This window comes from Pseudophryne corroboree, chromosome 1 (genome assembly GCF_028390025.1).
Source record: "Pseudophryne corroboree isolate aPseCor3 chromosome 1, aPseCor3.hap2, whole genome shotgun sequence".
Classification (NCBI taxonomy): Eukaryota; Metazoa; Chordata; class Amphibia; order Anura; family Myobatrachidae; genus Pseudophryne; species Pseudophryne corroboree.
The window spans coordinates 1,135,062,255-1,135,082,964 of NC_086444.1; the positions used below are offsets into that span (position 1 = coordinate 1,135,062,255).

The 20,710-nt window shown below is 45.0% G+C and overlaps 1 protein-coding gene across 4 annotated transcripts in view; it reads left to right on the forward strand.

Annotated features, from left to right (window-relative positions):
* KIAA0232 (KIAA0232 ortholog) overlaps nucleotides 1-20,710 on the forward strand; it is a 138,171-nt gene that overhangs the window by 104,226 nt on the left and 13,235 nt on the right. The window contains exons 1-4 of one of the 4 annotated variants that reach the window (XM_063923701.1): nucleotides 2,445-2,516; nucleotides 5,425-5,515; nucleotides 5,692-5,773; nucleotides 6,552-9,699. In XM_063923701.1, the coding sequence (XP_063779771.1) occupies nucleotides 2,508-2,516; nucleotides 5,425-5,515; nucleotides 5,692-5,773; nucleotides 6,552-9,699 (3,330 nt within the window). In that variant the 5' untranslated portion in view covers nucleotides 2,445-2,507. Of the gene's footprint in view, nucleotides 1-2,444; nucleotides 2,517-3,438; nucleotides 3,755-5,424; nucleotides 5,516-5,691; nucleotides 5,774-6,551; nucleotides 9,700-20,710 lie in introns of those variants that run through there. The other 3 variants (XM_063923710.1, XM_063923693.1, XM_063923684.1) reach the window with 3 other exon arrangements.

The window sequence follows — 20,710 nt, forward strand, 5'->3', positions numbered from 1 at the left end:
ATCACGAGTTGTACGGTGTGATTGGTGTGGCTGGTATGAGTCTTACCCGGGATTCAAAATCCTTCCTTATTGTGTACGCTCGTCCGGGCACAGTACCTAACTGAGGCTTGGAGGAGGGTCATAGTGGGAGGAGCCAGTGCACACCAGGTAGTCTAAGATCTTTCTAGAGTGCCCAGCCTCCTTCGGAGCCCGCTATTCCCCATGGTCCTTACGGAGTTCCCAGCATCCACTACGGACTACGAGAAATAGAATTACCGCTGAGTAAATTCTTATTTTTATATATATATATATATATATTTCTGTAAGATCACACTTGTGAGATTATCTGTGCTAACCTTCGATTTCGACCGCATCTGTGAGAGAAATCGAAGGATTGTATGCACATTTTAGGTACCTTTCGACGCGATGCGCGGGCACGCCGGTCGAATCTCACGTTTCAAGATAGTATGTGCTGCACTTAATATTTATCGAATCGCAGTGCGATCGCATGTGTTTTTAGAAACACATGCTATATATCGCACTGCGATGTGCGATGGGCACTCGCCGGGAGCAGCTTCCCACTCGGCGGTGACGTGCCCATCACGTGATTACCATGCAATCTATCGCATGATCATCACTTTGGCAGTTCAGGTGCGATTTCATTGCAGCTGAACTGCCGGTGCAACGCCCCGCAATCGCACCTGAACTGCCAAAGTGATTACACAAGTGTATGGGCACCATTAGTGTGGTAGGGAAATTACCCGGCCTCGGACAATAGAATTTTGTAACATGTTGAAAACAATTTCCCTGACTTCTGACAGTTCTATGGCATCACCATAGTTATGAGGCAGTGCTAAGAGCAATTCTTAAATATAGCATATGCAGAATAAAAATAAAAACAGCCCACTGTGAGGCCAAGACCATATATCACTCTGCAAAGTGTACTACAATATTCTACTGCTAATGTATATTGTGCAGGTGACTAGGCAGAAAGGCTGCTCACTAAATACAAACCACTGCAGATCAGCTCCTCCCTCAAAGAGGGCAGATATTTCTTGGGGTCAAGTCAATTTGCAGACGGTTGAATACCGCCTGGAATTAGCTCCCTACACTAGTCAATTCTGCTCAATGTTAAGTCGGAGAATGCCCTTTCTCCCGACCTAACTGCCAGGTGCGATGCAGATTCCTGACAGAATCAGCATCGCGCCGGCCACGTGCCAGCACTTTTGTTGTATTTCTGCTCGCTCCTCCCGGTTAGTGCAAGAAATCTCGACAATTAAGTGCCACGTGGCACTGTATTGAATAGCGCCGGGTGCTAATTCCCGGCGCTATTCAACTGTCGGCAAATTAAAATTGACCCCCTTGAGACCAATAGAAACAGACATTAAATGGTTATCAGATCTGCACTGCTTGTAATAAACTGCCCAATACAGAAGAGAAATACAAAAATAAAACCCAAAACTATTCACTGCACCATGATGTATAGCTGTGCAGTACAAAATAGTATCCCATCATCTCTGATTTTCTTGCACCCCTCTATGGACTTGAGGACAAATTGGCAATTAAGTAGTCACATTTCAAAATGCACTTTGCAGACTTTGGCAATACTCATATCGGAATAATATCACAAAGTGGGAATTCCACTGTGCGCAATGTGCTGCCATTCATCACCGGACAGTTAGGGCATGGACAACATTGCAAGTTCACCCTTGAACCCTTATGTTGGAAGGAACCGAGTTTCCCCCTATGATTTAAGGCAACTTCATTTATTTTTTTTACAGAATAAATATATATATATATATATATATATATATATATATATATATATATATATATGAAAAAAAAAAAGAAAAAAAAATATATATGTATATATATATATATATATATATATATATATATAAATTTTTTTTTTTTTCATATATATATATATATATATATATATATATATATATATATATATATATATATATATATATATATATATATATATATATATGGGAAAAAAAATAAAAATATATATATATATATATATATATATATATATATATATATATATTTATTATAATATGTTGTGCAATCCCGTGTGACTACCAGCCTCAGCGGAATTACATCCATTTTACTTATTGCAGGGGCGGCAATCAATTTATGCGCAAGTTTCCATTTCTGATTTGGTTATAGAAGTCTCAGTATAGTAATGCTGCGATATATGGTTTTAATAGTAAACACTTAATTTGTAGTGCTAATTTTTGTAATAAATGTCATTCGTTTTTTACTTTATTTTTTCTTGGCATTTATAGTGTAAATATGTGTTGCCATAACTGTGCTGGGTGATTCACCCTGTGCCTTACCTCACGTGGCTGAGCAGCTGACTGCACACAACAGCTGCTTAATCCTTCACCCTGACAGCCCACATTCCAGGAACAGCAATATGATGCCCTGTGCCTCAATGTCCCAAACAAAAGTACTTTCCTCCATTATTCTACCCTCCAGGAGTTTAAGATGAGCTTGCGGATTTCTGGAAAGAATAAATGCACTCAGTAAGTTCAGCTGTGCAATATGCAGGTCGTGTTCTGTAACGTGGATGCAGTACTATGGAAGTCTTCAACAGCCTGCAACTTTCCTAGCTCGTATGGAACTACAACTCCCATCCTAATCTAGTGAACAGATCCTGACGACGCATGATTTTAGTTGTAGAGATGTAGGCTGCTGCATAGTGATTTTAAAGTAGAACATACTTAATTGAGGAGCCAAGTACAGTCAAATCTTAGGAGTACATTTTGTAGGTGGCTGCAGCTTCTCGGCATGTTTAACCCAGAGGTTTTTATTTTTATTTTTTGCAATCTGTGTTTATTAAGTACAGAAGGACATACCTATCTAACCTGGAAATTTTAAGCAGCAAGGATATTAAAAGCAAAACACGCAGTGGGTATATGCATTCACACATTACTGCTGCTAACATCTGGGGTCATTTTTGTATGTATCGGCACCCTCGCTAGTGGAGGGTTGTTGTTTTTTTTGTTTTTTTTTTGGGGGGGGGGGTTGTTTGCCCAGTCCTGGTTTTTAGGGTTCCTGAACTTCACAGAGTTTTAGTTTACACTCTCCATGCTATTAAGAGGTGTGGATGTGCCGATTGCAGAAGCATACATGTAACATTAGAGCAACGGTTTCCTTCTCCGTGAAGGTCTTTACAGAAAGCCGTTTTGTCAGTAGCTGGAGTTGTGGGAGGTGACTATCAGATGATCTATGCTAGCGTGTCGCTGTATTTTTAGTGCACTCTTTATTTTCCTGGGATATCCTGAGCCAGTCATGAAGAACATGGAACAGACTGATCTTAAATGTTTTTTGATTTTCTTCCGGGAAGTCACGGGCCATCGTGCCACAAAAATTGGATAGGCTAATTAGTCGCTTTGTCATTAAGAGTAGACTTCCTCCATCATCCTGTCCTGGTTTGTTTGACATCGATCATAGAATGTCTTTCTGTTTGTTCGTCGTTTGAGGCAGCCAAAATGAAATATTCATTTTTAATTGACTTGCGGTGTTCCTGAATGCGTTCTAGTTCTGCTCCAGGCACAGTTACTCTGCAGCAAGATGCCGGTGTGATCTCTAGGGGTTTGGTCTACGCTGCTTTTATTTTTATTTTTTTCCTTCATTTCCGACCTTGCTTTTGCTACAATGTTCCACTCCACACAACAGCATGCAGAATGTCAGCTGGTTTAAGATGTGCGTCATGCAGGAACAAATTGTTTGCTTACAAAACTTCACTCCTTGAGTTATGGTAAGACAAGGGATAAGATTAACTAATTGCACAGATTCCTTTCTTTTGCGATTTTATAAAGCACGGTAATGCATAGGGTTCTTATGAAATGTGAATGTGTTTCATTTTGTTCTGTAGCTTCTTCAAAAGTTTTATATTAGACTGTGAAGTAAGATGTCTCCCTACGTGTTTAATGCGTTAATTAGATAATTTTTTTTGCCTCGTCATTATAGTCTCCATAGTCGTAACCACAGTCCGGAAACAACAGTGTAATACTGAGTGGTTATGTACTTCAGCAGTCAGAGTAATCAAATGTAATGGTATGTTGTGTTTGTAGTCAAATACTTGTGCGATGAGATCCTGAAAAATAACCCAGAGGTTGCAGCGGGTTGTTTTATGAAGTGTCAGAAATGCTTTAACCCCATTAGCGTGCGTGTAATTGATAAGAAAGGGGGAAGGGGGGGTCATTTAGGCTATTTAGCATGTGTATAATAAATCATTGTTGTCTACTAATGGTGTTAGTCTTCCCCCAAGTTCTCATTGTGAAGAGATTTAGATTTTAACACACTGGTTTGTGCATGGACATTGCAAATACATGCCTGTTATCATGACTCATTATGACTGTTGGCCTACATAGAAAGGAGTTGCTGGATTTCTTGCAGTCGATGTATATTACTGTTGCAAGATAGTCTGTATTGTTTGGACTATGCTTCACTTCACAGGTATGGCCGTCTGTGATAATGGACATCTCCGATCTAAAAAACCAGAAAGAATACAAGTATTTTGTTGCTACTGGTTGGTGGACATGTCCCATACACACCATTAGGGTTTGCACACAGCCCAGCAACTAGTGTAGCCCATACATCATTGGAACAATTCTGCGTTGCACTGATTGTGTTAAAAAAAATCGTCAAATTCTTACATGTTGGAAAACCTAGGATTTTGATGATTCCAACCAAAAAATGAGTGGAATAGGTTTGTCAGGTTTTTTTAACATGTATTACAATGATCATCTGAGTCGGCCATCAGGGATTCACCCAATTGGTTTAAATGTTTGACACTTGTTCAAATGTGGTGGCTGGTTTTCCGCCACTCTTTATGCTACATATTGCAGGGTTTTGGTTGCTTAAATTTTACTGGCAAAGGTTCTAATGTCTCACAGTGGGAACGCATACATTTGCACAGAAATATTATCCCCTCAATTGGGGAGACACTGGACTGTTCCAGGCTCTGTTACCACTATGGCAAATAGTATAGAAGTGTACATTTTCTACATGGAAAACACATTGGGAGGAATTCAGTTATTTATGTGCATCTAGTGATGCCTGATCGACCTTCTAAAGTGAAGGATTGCGGGACGCTATTCATTTGTTTTTATGCTGCATCCAGAAGTGGCGGGTGTAGCAGCATAAAATGGCTAAACCCAACTAAAGTCCTGGACACGAAACGGGTGAATGTTTGCACTTTTCTTCTCACCAGCAAGGGGAGCTGCAAGAAGAGATGTCTCCCCGCGGCTAATTGCACATGTACAGAGCAACAATTGAATTGCTCCATTGGGCGCCATCTATTGGCGGCTGCAGGGGGAACAAATTGAATTGTCCGTTTCTAATGTGTGTTTTGTTTTTTCCAAAATTTTAGCTTTGTACAAGCTATTCAGTGATTTTTAATATTGAATCTTGTTTTTGTTTTAGAGCTCTGGAATTGAAACTTTAGTTGAAGAGCTTTGCTCCAAGCTGAAAGATCTCCAGAGCAGCCAAGGTGAACAGCTACCAATAACTAAAGGTGAGCAACCCATCCATCCGCCACCCACCCCTAACGTTATGCCACTGATAACTGCCATTTTTCTGTACATTTACCACCATTTTAATTCCCAGGTGGCTTCCTTCTGTTTAACTTTTGACATGACTTGTTCTTTTACTTTTTCTCTTATACTCAACTTGACCTTCTTTCTCAATCAGAAGAGAAGGGTAACAAGAAAGTATTTGAATCGCTGTCACCAGAGGCTACATCGTCTCCAGCAAGAAAGGATCAGGCAGAAATGTAAGCTATGCCAGTTCTCACAGGGTTTGTTTCACCAACACAATCCCTACAAAACCCCCTTACCTGTTCAAGGTGGTTGTTGTTGTTGTTTTAGGGTTTATGGAAAGTCACGTGATAGGCAGTTGTCATTCATTTTCCCAAACTTGACAACCGTGACCAACTTTCACCTATTCACAGGTTTTACTATGAATGGTTTAGCAACCAAACAAATCACTTACACCTCCACCACCTGCAAGTAATAACACTTTGTTGGGGGTCCCTTATTTTTGGACTTTAATTGGCGCTTGGCCAGGGCATATGGTAATCTTGATTGTCATCATGGCCAGGGAGGTTTGGCCAGCTATAAGGTTTCAGCTGGTGTCGGTGTCTGATCTTTCATGTTATGGAGAGAGCTGAAGTGTTTTTCAGCAGTTCTGAGGCTTCACCATAGTGGTGTTTGGAAGACTGGGACAATTAGTGGTTTGTTTGGCAAATTGAAAGCCCCTTTACTGTGAGGTTCTAAAAAATTATATTGCTGGAAAAGGGAAGTTACAAATTGCACAGCCCCTGATATGAAACTGTTTGTGGCAAGTTTTTGTTTTAGGACATTAGCTGTACATCACAAAAGCAAACCTGCTGCTTTTAGTTTTTTACTTTCCAGAATAACTAGTAGAGCATCCTTTGAACCCATCAAACATCTTATTAAAGTACAGAAAAAGAAAATATATTTATAGTAACAGACATAATATCTGTGAGGCTTTCTTGAATAATGTATTTTTGTTTTGTCTCCCTCCCCCAGGTATTATGAAGCTTTTCCACCTCTTTCAGAAAAAACTATTTGCTTGCAAGAAATAATGACCGTGTGGAACAAGTCAAAAATCGGCTCTTATTCTAGCTCCTCCTCATCTTCCACTGCCCCACAAACAAGCACCGAAACACCATCACCAAAGAACTGCCATAGTGAAACCGAAACATTGGTGACCAGTAAGAATAACGGAGCTTCTGACACTGTACAGGAAAGAATTCAACAAAGGAAAGGCAAAACCGAGAAAGAGAGCAAGACAAGTAATGGCGCAAATGAAGAGAAAACTATTGCATCAAAAAGTGTGAGGCACAAGTCGAGTGGAAAGATTCGCCCTCGATCCTGGTCATCTGGCTCAAGTGAAGCAGGCTCAAGCTCAAGTGGTAATCAGGATGACATGAAAGCAAGATTGATCAAAGTAAGGCATAAAGTTAAAGAGGTCCGGAGTAAAAAGGGGAAAACAGGCACAAAAATTCCATCGAAAAAGATTGAACGGAAAAAGGCTGCTGCAAGCAGCAGCACAGGCTCTGTGAAGCCACTCTGCAAGAGAGCGAAACGTACCGGGAAGAAATATGTATGGAAAGATTTGGACAATGAAGGAAATGACATTTTTGAAGAGGGCAAAAATGAAACTAAATTCAGAGAGGAACCATTGTGGTACACTGAACCTATAACAGAATACTTTATTCCTCTAAACAGTAAAAGTAAATTGGAGACAGCTTATAAAAAGAATCTGAATTGGTATAACACGCCAGAAGAGATCGAAGAGTTGTCTGAGATTGTAAAAGATCTTCGTCTAAACAACCACAATATCCACGAAAAATACCTCGCCGGGGGTACCTTTATTAAGGGTCACTTTGTAGAAATGCCTGCAGTTGTAACTGAGACAAGTGATCACACAAGGACCTCGAACTGTTCTCTTCAGGAGGACAATTATTTGGATGATGTTCATCCTCTAGAATTCACACACTTCTATGAAGTGGAAATTGATCAATCCATGTTGGATCCTGGTGCCTCAGATAAGATGAAAGGAGAAAGTCGCATCTTGAATATGATTCGACAAAAAAGCAACGTGAAAAGTGATTTTGAGGCTGAATCTTGTGAAGTGTTGGATAAGGATTTGCAAGGGGGGAGTGCAATATGGACAGAATCAACCAGTTCTATTGGTGCTGAAGATTTTTTCTTGCAAGACCATAGCAAATTAGCTCAATTTTGGGAGGCCTATTCACCTTCAAGCTCCGCTGATGCAGATGGGGAGAGTTTAGGAGGAGACTCTCCAAATACATTTTCCCCTTTTTTAGACAGCACAATGCTTAGTACACACACGCACGCAGGCAATCAAGATTTATTTTTGGATGGAAAAAACTCTTATTTTTCAGTGTTTGAAGTGCAATGCAGTAATTCTGTGTTCCCGTTGCCCAGGGAGAGGGTTTTGAATGAGAAAGGTAGAGTCGAGGAGTCTTGTTCCAGCACGAGTGGGTTTGGGAGAACCCAGTCGCGATTACTTATATGGACCAAAAATAGTGCCTTTGATGAGAATGAACAGTGTTCAAATCTTTCAACAAGAACGTGCAGTCCATGGTCACATTCAGATGGAACCCGATCAGATACAGAGGCTCTTAACAACAGTCATGTAGAAGATTACTCACAATTGAATACAGAACAAACAAATTACATAATTCCCAGAGTTACTTTAACTTTCCAAGAAGAGTGCAAATCGCAAAGCTCATTCCTGCACAATAGAATTTTGGGTGGTGAATCCATGTTGGTTTTGGGTAATAAATCTAAGTTAGAGTCTCTTTGTGGTATTCAGCTTGAGCAGGAGACTGAAGAAATTTCTGACACTACAGAGGTCGAGTGTGAAAACAGCCGCCATAAACACGGATACAGCTCAGGAGTCATTAAAGACATATGGACAAATATTGACGATCAGCTATTCTCTATAGATGTAAATACATTTACTTGTCATGATAGTAATGAGATGGAGGAAGCTTTTCAAGAGCCTAACAGGGCTGTTCAAAGATCAGAGTACCATCTTTGGGAAAGTCAAAAAGACCCTGCAGAAAAGAAAGCTTTTCTCACATATGATTCATCAAAGGTTGACGGTGGTGACTATATGACACCCTCCAAATCCTGGGATATGAAACATGTAAGCGAGAATTCATTCATTCTTGGAGGAGTTTACGGAGAGCTCAAAAACTTCAGTGGTGAAGATGAATGGGCTGTGGTACCCCAGAGTCCGACGAAAGCAAGTTTATTGGAATGCGCTGCCTCAGATGTTGTTTCGATTGCAGGCACTGATGTGTTCATGTCTCCCGGAAATAGTTTTGCTCCAGGCCATCGGCAAATATGGAGACCTTTTGTTTCTTTTGAAGATGATGAGCAAAGCGAAGATAAAAGTTCAAACAAGGGCTTCTTCATACTGCATGAAGACCTGCTTAGAACATGTGATAATTTCCAGTTGGAGGAGCCAGGGATGGGTTATTTCTCTTCTTTTGAGTTGAACAATAGATTTTCACAAGTTCTTCATGTGGAATGCTCGTTTGAACCTGGAAATCTCACTAGCAGTAGCCCTAACTTTAAAACAAAAGCATTGTGTTCCGACTCGGAGAGTGATGTCGGTCATCCAAGAATTTGTGGCGTGGAAAGGACACCGTATAGATCGATAAGAATTTCCCCGCGTACTCACTTCCGCCCAATACCTGCATCTGAACTGTCTCCTGGAGTAGGAAGTGAATCGGACTCAGAGTCTGAAAAAGACGAGGTAGTCGTGCCTACTCTTTCTGAAGGAGAGGTGTTTGAGGATCCACAGGATAATCTTAAACCACTAGAAGAAGATGCAGAAAATGAAGGTAATTTTTATGGAAAGTCTGAGCTCGAGTCTGGGAAGTTTCTCCCTAGATTACAGAAATCTGGCATGGAGAAAAGTGCACAGACTTCTTTGGATGGTCAAGAAGAGTCACTTGGCATGTTGTCTACAGAGAAACAAGATAATTTAGACTTTAAGATTTTAGAGTCATTTGAAAGTAATGTGCTGGAGAACTCCAAACCCAGTTTCAAAGCGTTGGAGTTGAAAAGTAAACAGGATGTAAAGGGCAACCTCACTACTGGATACAATTCTACATCTCAAGTTGAGCTGGGAGAGGTATGTGCATCAGATTTTTGTGTTCGCTATTTATTTTTTCTTATTTGTGTATAATTGCACTTCAAATGCCATCCTGTACTATACAGCGGTGGGTGTACAGTGATAATCACTAGACAGTGAACACTGGCATCTTGAGGCTTTCCAACCTCTCTACTGTAGTATATCATTGTGTGTACCCCTCTGCCCCATGCATACTGGTAAAGTTGCCTGGTTCTTTCAGTTTGCTCATAGCGGGAGTATCCCTATGTTTCCTGTGAATGCCGAGAGCCATAGAAGGGGAGAGATTCAATACAGTAACCAAAAACGTAGTTGGATGACTGCAGTAAGTTTTATTTGGCTGGCATCTGCGCAGCGTCTGAGGCCCCCAGTCACAGTAAATACTAGCAAACTCCTATATTGCGCAGTGCAGGTACCCAGTGTGGTGCTCCCTTGGGTGGGGGGCACATGAATGATGATAAACAGATTTAATGCTATTTGCAGTTTGACACCTAAAATGTGTAGACAGAGTAAAGTACTAGTCCTAATTTGAGTTTATTTTTTTGAGACATTGCGCTAAATTCTTCATCTTCTTCTGACTACTTGAACTACACACTTGGGAAAGACATAAGAATATCCTTACAATGAACTGAGGATCAAATAGGGTTGAAGTTACCAAAGGCTAAATAAGGGGCAGACCAGATGGGTGAAGTGGTTCTTATCTGCCGTCAAATTCTGTTATGTTGCACAGCTTATAAAAGTTTTTAACCTACCCTGCTGGAATGCGAGTAAAGCCACTATTTGACATGAGAGGTCAGAGCATTCGAAGGTGAAATGTTTACACTTACGTTTGTCATACTCTTCCCTCCCCTGCAGAAGCTTGTCCGGTGAAACTGGCTTGCCAAACCTGCTTTGCAGAACTTTACTGTGTGTATTGGTTGATTCATGGACAGGGGAAGTTTGTATCACAGTAGATCAAATGGCTCCAGCCTTCCACTTTATGACCTATGCCTGGTTCTATTAAGACATTTTCTTAAAGATGTAGGCCAAACTTTAGCAGTCTGATACTGAGGAATTTATACTTTTTAAATTTGCCACAGTGGGAAGTCTGCAACACTGACTTCTCAGTATTCATTGTCTTAAGTGGCAGTTCAGCAATCTTCACACACACACACACACACACTTTATTTCTGCTGCTGGGTACACTGGGCTCCACAAGGATAGACATTGGGGTGTAGAGTAGGATCTTGATCCGAAGCACCAACAGGCTCAAAAGCTTTGACCTTCCTCCCAAGATGCATAGCAATATCACCCCGCCTCCGTGCACAGGAGCTCAGTTTGTAGTTGGTGCTTGCAGTGCAAGCATGTAACAGGAAGAGTTGCTCACAGCAGCTCTAGAAAAAGCTTTTTCTGAGGAAAGAAGACTGCAAGGGCTGCAGCAGAGGCACAGATTGTGTTAGATGTCAGTAGACTGTTAGATGTCAGTAGACATTGCCTGCTGCAGCTCCATCTCTCCCCTAGCAGCGCTGTACACTCCCACGCCCTGGTTGCCGGGTACCTACAGCAGGAGGCTCCGGTTTTCTTCCAAGTTAGTCGCACACAGCTGGGGCTCTCCGGGATCACGTGGCCGCACTTCGGGAGGAGGTAAGTGGGTCCCGCTCGCGGGACCCGCACTTTATCGCGATCCGGTGGCAGGCGGGCCGCGCGCGCTTGCGGTGGACACTGTGGCAGTACAGGCGATCCCACTAGATCACCAGGGCATGGGTGCAGGTCAGGTTTTCTCTAAACCTTTTTACAAGTAGCCCGCAGTACCCGGTGGTTTTGCCAGCAGAGGGGATAAGGCTTAGACCTGGAGCTCCAGGGCGCCATTTCCAGTAAATGTTCCCGCCCTGGAGCTGCGTATCTGTCTCTCCCTCACTCCCTGTCAGTGTCTGGGCGCCATTTCTCTCATCTACACTGTTCCTGGGACTGCTTGGGCAAATCCTCCTGTGTAAAGCCGCCTGGTTGTCAGCGCTGTGACTTTACATGACATTTTAGTATTATACATGTCAGTTAGACAGTGTTCGTTAAGAAAGCGTGCATTTAGTCAGGGTTCTCTGGTACAAGTACCCTGTGATATACATCCAGTTCTTACTGTGCAGTGTTATATCTATTGACTTCATAGCTGTATGTATATATATATATATATATATATATATATGCTGGTCCAGTGCAGTATTATTGTTGGTAATAACCTCTGCATTGTATAACTGTGACTATGTGTGTGCATTAGCTTGCTGAGTAGTTTCCATTTCGTGCGTCTCACTCAACTTGCTAACCCTATATTCTATAACCTGAGGGGGCTTGGTGCGTCAGGTTTTATAATTATATAGGATTTTCACAAGATATACTTTAATACGTATTTTTCTTTGTGATTTTAGTTAACATATTTCTCCTGTATCTCTGCTTGTGCTGACTACACTGCGCAGGGGTTTGGGCAAGAGGTATTGTGCTGCTGACAATTGTACTGTGTTACCTGATACTGCAAGTTATATCATGTCTGCTTCTGAAGGTAACGGTTCTGGGGCTGAACACACTGCCGGTGTTGCTGAAGCCACAGATCCCTATGAGGAGACTATAGCAGCTGTGGGCTCTGGTTCTGGGGGCTCCTTGCCCCCCAGTGGGACTGTAACAACGGGGTACATAATGACCCACCATGGGCTACTTTCTCCACGCTTCTACATACGCTAGTTACTAAACTAACACCCCCTATGGGACTTCCTATGCCGGTGCAACCGTTTGTGGTCTCCGCAGCTAACCCGCCGTGGGCGGATAATTTGTCTGCTCAATTGAAGAAGTTGAACCAGTCCTTGACTACTAAAAAGTCTGACCCTCGCTCGCCTAAGACAAAGGGGTCCTCTAAGCGAGCTCTTATCTCCTCACAATCCACTGCTGTCACTGACACCTCGTCTAATGAAGATGGCGCTTACACTGACCCCACAGATTCTGACACAGATACTGCTGATGGGGAGGGTAGTTAACATGTGGATGTTCCTGATCTTTTGGAGGCTATTAAGTTGATTTTGCAGATTACGGATGATCCCGAGCCATCCGCCCCTCCTAAGAAACCAGATAGTTTCAAGCGTCAGAAGGTGGTTAAACAAGTTTTACCTCACTCTGACCACCTAGTGGATATACGTCAGGAACCCTGGGGAAACCCGGGAAAGAAGTTTGTGCCTCAAAAGAAGATGCTGGCTCGCTATCCCCTCGCGCCAGAGCTGTCTAAAAATTGGGTAACGCATCCTCCAATAGACTCTCATGTGGCTAGGATGGTGGTTTCCTCAGCTCTACCTGTCACTACCGTCACGTCTCTAAAAGAGCCTATGGATAAACGTGTGGAGGGTTGTCTGAAAGTGATTTACACCCTCACGGGTGCTGCACAAAGGCCCACTATTGCAGCAACATGGGCTGCAGGGGCTATTGTAGCGTGGGCCCTAGAGTTGGAAGCTGAAATCTCTTCTGACCATGCTAGACAATGCTTGTCATATATTGTCACAGCTTCTCACTATATTAAAGAGGCGGCTTCTGATGCCGGTATTCTAGCAGCCAAGATCTACTACATCATTCCTGGCTCGCCGGATATTGTGGCTGAGATCCTGGTCTGTGGATCTGGACTCTAGAAAAACCCTGGAGGTACTCCCTTTCAAGGGAGATATTCCGTTTGGGGAAGACTTAAATAAGATAGTGGCTGACTTGGCTACTACCAAAACTGCCTGTCTGCCAAGTACTGCTCCTTCTGTGTCGAAGGCTAAAGGTACTTCCTTTCGCCCCTTTCGTCCTTCAGGTAAAGCAAAAGGTCAGGCGTACAACAAGCAGGCCCGCACTTCCAAACCTGGTAAGCCGAAGCCCAAAAGATCCTGGGATGCCCGTCAGCCAGCATCCAAGACAGATAAGCCTGCCGCATGACGGGGCGGGCCTCCTCCTGGGGGATCCCAGGGTGGGGGGCCGGCTTCTAGGGTATACCCAGGAATGGTTGAAGACCACTTCAGATGCCTGGGTACGGGAAGTCGTCACTCGAGGTTACGCCATAGCCTTCAAAAACCGTCCCCCTCATCGATTTTGCCTGACAGACGTCCCGTTGGACCAGACAAAGGCAAACACTGTACATTCGGTGGTACAGACCCTCCTGAATACAGGAGTCGTACTACAGGTGCCTCTTGCTCAGAGGGGCCGGGGGTACTATTCTCCACTGTTTCTGGTCCCGAAACCGAATGGGTCCTCCCAGGCCCATTCTCAACCTCAAGGCATTGAACAGGTTTGTGAAAGTTTCCAAGTTCCGTATGGAAACCATTCGCTCTATAGTACTGGCCTTGGAACCTGGGGACTACATGGTCTCCCTGGACATACAGGATGCTTACCTGCATATTCCTATAGCAGTGTCACATCAGCAATACCTGAGGTTTGCGATTGGCAAACTCCATTACCAGTTTCGGGCGTTACCTTTTGGTTTAACTACAGCTCCGCGAGTCTTCACTAAAGTGATGACGGTGGTACTCCGCCGTCAAGGGGTCAGGATCCTGCCGTATCTGGACGACTTGTTAATCCTGGCAAATTCGCCAGAACTTCTCCTACGTCATCTGGATATGACTGTCCGGTTTCTAAAAGCCCACGGGTGGCTCATCAACTGGAAGAAATCCTCCCTGGTCTCTGCTCAGAGCATGGTTCACTTGGGAGCGCTATTGGACACTCACAACCAGCGGTTGTTCTTGTCTCAGGAGAAAGTCCTGAAGCTTCAGGACAGGATTCGTTGCTTCCTTTCTCGTCCGCAAGTGTCGATACATTCGGAAATGCAGGTGCTGGGCCTCATGGTCTCAGCGTTCGACATGGTGGAGTATGCTCAATTCCATTCTCTCCCCCTCCAGAGACTGATTCTAGCCAAGTGGGACGGCCTGCCTTACCGGATCAGGTCTCACATGATCTCATTGACTCCGGATGTCCACCTGTCGCTGCACTAGTGGCTCCAGGACTAACGATTGTGCAAGGGCCGTCCCTTCTGGATATCCGACTGGGACCTGTTGACGACAGATGCCAGTCTCAGAGGTTGAGAGGAGCGGTGCTGGAGCAACACTCTCTTCAGGGTCGGTGGACCAAGGAGGAATCTCTCCTCTCGATCAACATTCTGGAATTGCGGGCGGTCTTCAATGCGTTGAACCTGGCCCAGCATTTAATTCAGAACCGTCCTGTTCAAATACAGTCGGACAACGCCACCACAGTGGCTTACATAAATCATCAAGGCGGCACTCTAAGCCGTCTGGCAATGAAGGAAGTCTCACGGATTCTACATTGGGCGGTACGCCATCCACCGGCCATATCGACAATATTCATTCCGGGAGTCCTGAATTGGGAAGCGGACTTTCTCAGTCGTCGGGACGTACACGCCGGAGAGTGGGGCCTACATCCAGAAGTGTTTCAACTCCTAGTGGAAAAGTGGGGCCTTCCAGACGTAGATCTGATGGCATCTCAACACAATCACATGGTTCCGGTCTTCGGAGCAAGGACGAGGGATCCTCAAGCAGCATTTGTGGATGCGCTGGCAGTGCCGTGGAGGTTTCGACTGCCGTACGTGTTCCCTCCGGTGTCACTCCTCCCCAGGGTAATTCGGAAGTTCAAGCAAGAAAGAGGAAATCTGCTTCTCATAGCTCCAGCGTGGCCCAGACGGCACTGGTTCTCAGACCTGCAGGGCCTATCGTCAGAGCGTCCAATTCTACTTCCACAACGCCCAGACCTCCTCGTTCACGGCCCCTGTGTCTACCAGGACCTGGCCCGGCTGTCTTTGACAGCGTGGCTCTTGAAGCTTCCGTCTTGAGGGCTAAAGGGTTTTCTGAGGAGGTCATTCAAACTATGTTGCGGTCCCGGAAACCGGCTTCTGCTCGGATTTGCCATAGGGTCTGGCATTCTTACTTTGTTTGGTGCGCATCTAACAATTATGACGCTTCCAAGTTTAGTACAGCCAAGTTGTTGGCCTTTCTTCAGCAGAGCCTGGACTTAAACCTGCGTCTGGCCTCCCTCAAGGTTCAAATATTTGCCTTGTCGGTGTGGTTTCAGAGAAAGATTGCGACCTTACCTGATGTGCATACATTCACTCAGGGTGTGTTGCGTATCCAACCTCCCTATGTCCCGCCTGTGGCTCCTTGGGACTTGTCAGTGGTTTTGGAGGTGTTACAAGAGTCTCCGTTTGAACCTCTTGGATCAGCCGATCTTAAGTGGCTTTCCCTTAAGGTGGTGTTTCTGCTGGCTATTGCTTCAGCTAGAAGTGTTGGATTTGGGTGCCTTGTCTTGTAGTTCCCCATATCTGATATTTCAAGTGACCGGGCGGTTCTTAGGATTCGTCCCGGTTATTTGCCTAAGGTGGTTTCTTTGTTCCACCTTAATCAGGAGATTGTGGTACCGGCCTTTGTCTCTCCTGATCAGTCTCCCAAAGAGCGGTCTTTGCCTGTGGTATGGGCTCTCCGTATCTATGTGAAGAGAACTGCTTCTGTTAGGAAATCTGATTCTCTCTTTATTCTGTTTGGGTTTCACAAACGGGGCTGGCCTGCTCACAAGCAGACTTTGGCCAGATGGATTAGAATGGTGATTGCACATGCTTATGTGAAGGCTGCTCTATCAGCTCCTGCTCACATTACGGCCCATTCTACTCGGTCCGTGGGACCTTCTTGGGCGGCCTGCCGTGGTGCGGCCCTTGAACAATTGTGCAAGGCGGCTATGTGGTCCTTAGTGGACACGTTCATAAGGTTCTATGCCTTCGAAACTGCCGCTTCCCAGGATGCTTCCTTTGGACGCCGAGTTCTTGTGCCCGCTACAGTGCGTCCCCTCCCATAAGGAACTGCTTTAGGGCATCCCCAATGTCTATCCTTGTGGAGCCCAGTGTACCCCGCAGCAGAAAACGAGTTTTATGGTAAGAACTTACCTTTGTTTAAAAACTCTGCGAGGTACACTGGGCTCCACAAGTCGCCCACCGTGACGCACTTAGCTTCTTTGAGTTGGTATGGCATTAGCCACTGACACTTCTTCTGTCTGGAGTGTGTTGTGTTTTTGGCAACTTGCAGTTGTCGTCTTTTACTTGCTACTGCATTGGGTTGGTTAACAAAACTGAGCTCCTGTGCACGGAGGCAGGGTGATATAGGAGGCGGCGCTATGCATCTTGGGAAGAAGGTCAAAGCTTTTGAGCCTGTTGGTGCTTCGGATCAAGATCCTACTCTACACCCCAATGTCTATCCTTGTGGAGCCCAGTGTACCTCGCAAGAGTTTTAACAAAGGTAAGTTCTTGCCATAAAACTCGTTTTTGTTCCTCTTAAAATTTGTAAGTATTTGTTCTTTTCTCTATCGTCCTAGTGGATGCTGGGGTTCCTGAAAGGACCATGGGGAATAGCGGCTCCGCAGGAGACAGGGCACAAAAAGTAAAGCTTTACGATCAGGTGGTGTGTACTGGCTCCTCCCCCTATGACCCTCCTCCAAGCCTCAGTTAGATTTTTGTGCCCGGCCGAGAAGGGTGCAATCTAGGTGGCTCTCCTAAAGAGCTGCTTAGAAAAGTTTAGCTTAGGTTTTTTATTTTACAGTGAGTCCTGCTGGCAACAGGATCACTGCAACGAGGGACTTAGGGGAGAAGAAGTGAACTCACCTGCGTGCAGGATGGATTGGCTTCTTGGCTACTGGACATCAGCTCCAGAGGGACGATCACAGGTACAGCCTGGATGGTCACCGGAGCCTTGCCGCCGGCCCCCTTGCAGATGCTGAAGTAAGAAGAGGTCCAGAATCGGCGGCAGAAGACTCCTCAGTCTTCTAAAGGTAGCGCACAGCACTGCAGCTGTGCGCCATTTTCCTCTCAGCACACTTCACACGGCAGTCACTGAGGGTGCAGGGCGCTGGGAGGGGGGCGCCCTGGGAGGCAAATGAAAACCTATTTTGGCTAAAAATACCTCACATATAGCCTCCGGAGGCTATATGGAGATATTTAACCCCTGCCAGAATCCGTTAAGAGCGGGAGACGAGGCCGCCGAAAAAGGGGCGGGGCCTATCTCCTCAGCACACAGCGCCATTTTCCCTCACAGAAAGGCTGGAGGGAAGGCTCCCAGGCTCTCCCCTGCACTGCACTACAGAAACAGGGTTAAAACAGAGAGGGGGGGCACTAATTTGGCGTTAGAAATATATAAAAAAGATGCTATAAGGGAAAACACTTATATAAGGTTGTCCCTATATAATTATAGCGTTTTTGGTGTGTGCTGGCAAACTCTCCCTCTGTCTCTCCAAAGGGCTAGTGGGTCCTGTCCTCTATCAGAGCATTCCCTGTGTGTGTGCTGTGTGTCGGTACGTGTGTGTCGACATGTATGAGGACGATGTTGGTGAGGAGGCGGAGCAATTGCCTGTAATGGTGATGTCACTCTCTAGGGAGTCGACACCGGAATGGATGGCTTATCTAGGGAATTACGTGATAATGTCAACACGCTGCAAGGTCGGTTGACGACATGAGACGGCCGACAAACAATTAGTACCGGTCCAGACGTCTCAAAAACACCGTCAGGGGTTTTAAAACGCCCGTTTACTTTAGTCGGTCGACACAGACACAGACAGGGACACTGAATCCAGTGTCGACGGTGAATAAACAAACGTATTCCTTATTAGGGCCACACGTTAAAGGCAATGTAGGAGGTGTTACATATTTCTGATACTACAAGTACCACAAAAGAGGGTATTATGTGGGATGTGAAAAAACTACCGTAGTTTTTCCTGAATCAGATAAATTAAATAAAGTGTGTGATGATGCGTGGGTTCCCCCCGATAGAAAATTATGGGCGGTATACCCTTTCCCGCCAGAAGTTAGGGCGCGTTGGGAAACACCCCTTAGGGTGGATAAGGCGCTCACACGCTTATCAAAACAAGTGGCGGTACCGTCTATAGATAGGGCCGTCCTCAAGGACCAGCTGACAGGAGGCTGGAAAATATCATAAAAAGTATATACACACATACTGGTGTTATACTGCGACCAGCGATCGCCTCAGCCTGGATGTGCAGAGCTGGGGTGGCTTGGTCGGATTCCCTGACTAAAAATATTGATACCCTTGACAGGGACAGTATTTTATTGACTATAGAGCATTTAAAGGATGCATTTCTATATATGCGAGATGCACAGAGGGATATTTGCACTCTGGCATCAAGAGTAAATGCGATGTCCATATCTGCCAGAAGATGTTATGGACACGACAGTGGTCAGGTGATGCAGATTCCAAACGGCACAAAGGTGTATTGCCGTATAAAGGAAGAGGAGTTATTTGGGGTCGGTCCATCGGACCTGGTGGCCACGGCAACTGCTGGAAAATCCACCGTTTTTACCCTAAGTCACATCTCTGCAGAAAAAGACACCGTCTTTTCAGCCTCAGTCCTTTCGTCCCTATAAGATCATATCTGCCCAGGGATAGAGGAAAGGGAAGAAGACTGCAGCAGGCAGCCCATTCCCAGGAACAGAAGCGTTCCACCACTTCTGACAAGTTCTCAGCATGGCGCTGAGACTGTACAGGACCCCTGGATCCTACAAGTAGTATCCCAGGGGTACAGATTGGAATGTCGAGACGTTTCCCCTTCGCAGGCTCCTGAAGTCTGGTTTACCAAGGTCTCCCTCCGACAAGGAGGCAGTATGGGGAAAAATTCAAAAGCTGTATTCCCAGCAGGTGATAATTAAATTACCCCTCCTACTACAAGAAAAGGGGTATTATTCCACACTATATTGTGGTACTGAAGCCAGAAGGCTAGGTGAGACTTATTCTAAAAAATTTTTTGAACACTTACAAAGGTTCAAATCAAGATGGAGTCACTCAGAGCAGTGATAACGAACCAGGAAGAAGGGGACTATATAGTGTCCCGGGACATCAGGGATGCTTACCTCTATGTCCCAAATTTGCCCTTCTCACTAAGGGTACCTCAGGTTCGTGGTGCAGAACTGTCACTATCAGTTTCAGACGCTGCCGTTTGGATTGTCCACGGCACCCCGGGTCTTTACCAAGGTAATGGCCGAAATGATGATTCTTCTTCGAAGAAAAGGCGTCTTAATTATCCCTTACTTGGACGATCTCCTGATAAGGGCATAGTCCAGGGAACAGTTGGAGGTCGGAGTAGCACTATCTCGGAAACTGCTACAACAGCACGGGTGGATTCTAAATATTCCAAAATCGCAGCTGATCCCGACGACACGTCTGCTGTGCCTAGGGATGATTCTGGACACAGTCCAGAAAAAGGTGTTTCTCCCGGAAGAGAAAGCCAGGGAGTTATCCGAGCTAGTCAGGAACCTCCTAAAAACAGTGCATCATTGCACAAGGGTCCTGGTAAAAATGGTGGCTTCCTACGAAGCAATTCCATTCGGCAGATTTCACGCAAGAACTTTTCAGTGGGATCTGCTGGACAAATGGTCCGGATCGCATCTTCAGATGCATCAGCGGATAACCCTATATCCATAAATATACTGGAGCTAAGGGTAAATTTATAATGCTCTAAGCTTAGCAAGACCTCTGCTTCAAGGTCAGCCGGTATTGATCCAGTGGGAAAAACATCACGGCAGTCGCCCACGTAAACAGACAGGGCGACACAAGAAGCAGGAGGGCAATGGCAAAAACTGCAAGGACTTTTCGCTGGGCGGAAAATCATGTGATAGCACTGTCAGCAGTGTTTCATCCCGGGAATGGAAACTGGGAAGCAGACTTCCTCAGCAGGCACGACCTCCACCCGGGAGAGTGGAAACTTCATCGGGAAGTTTTTTCCACATGATTGTAAACCGTTGGGAAATACCAAAGGTGGACATGATGGCGTCCCGTCTGAACAAAAAACGGGACAGGTATTGCGCCAGGTCAAGAGACCCTCAGGCAATAGCTGTGGACGTTCTGGTAACACCGTGGGTGTACCAGTCGGTGTATGTGTTCCCTCCTCTGCTTCTCATACCTAAGGTGCTGAGAATTATAAGACGTAGAGGAGTAAGAACTATACTCATGGCTCCGGATTGGCCAAGAAGGAC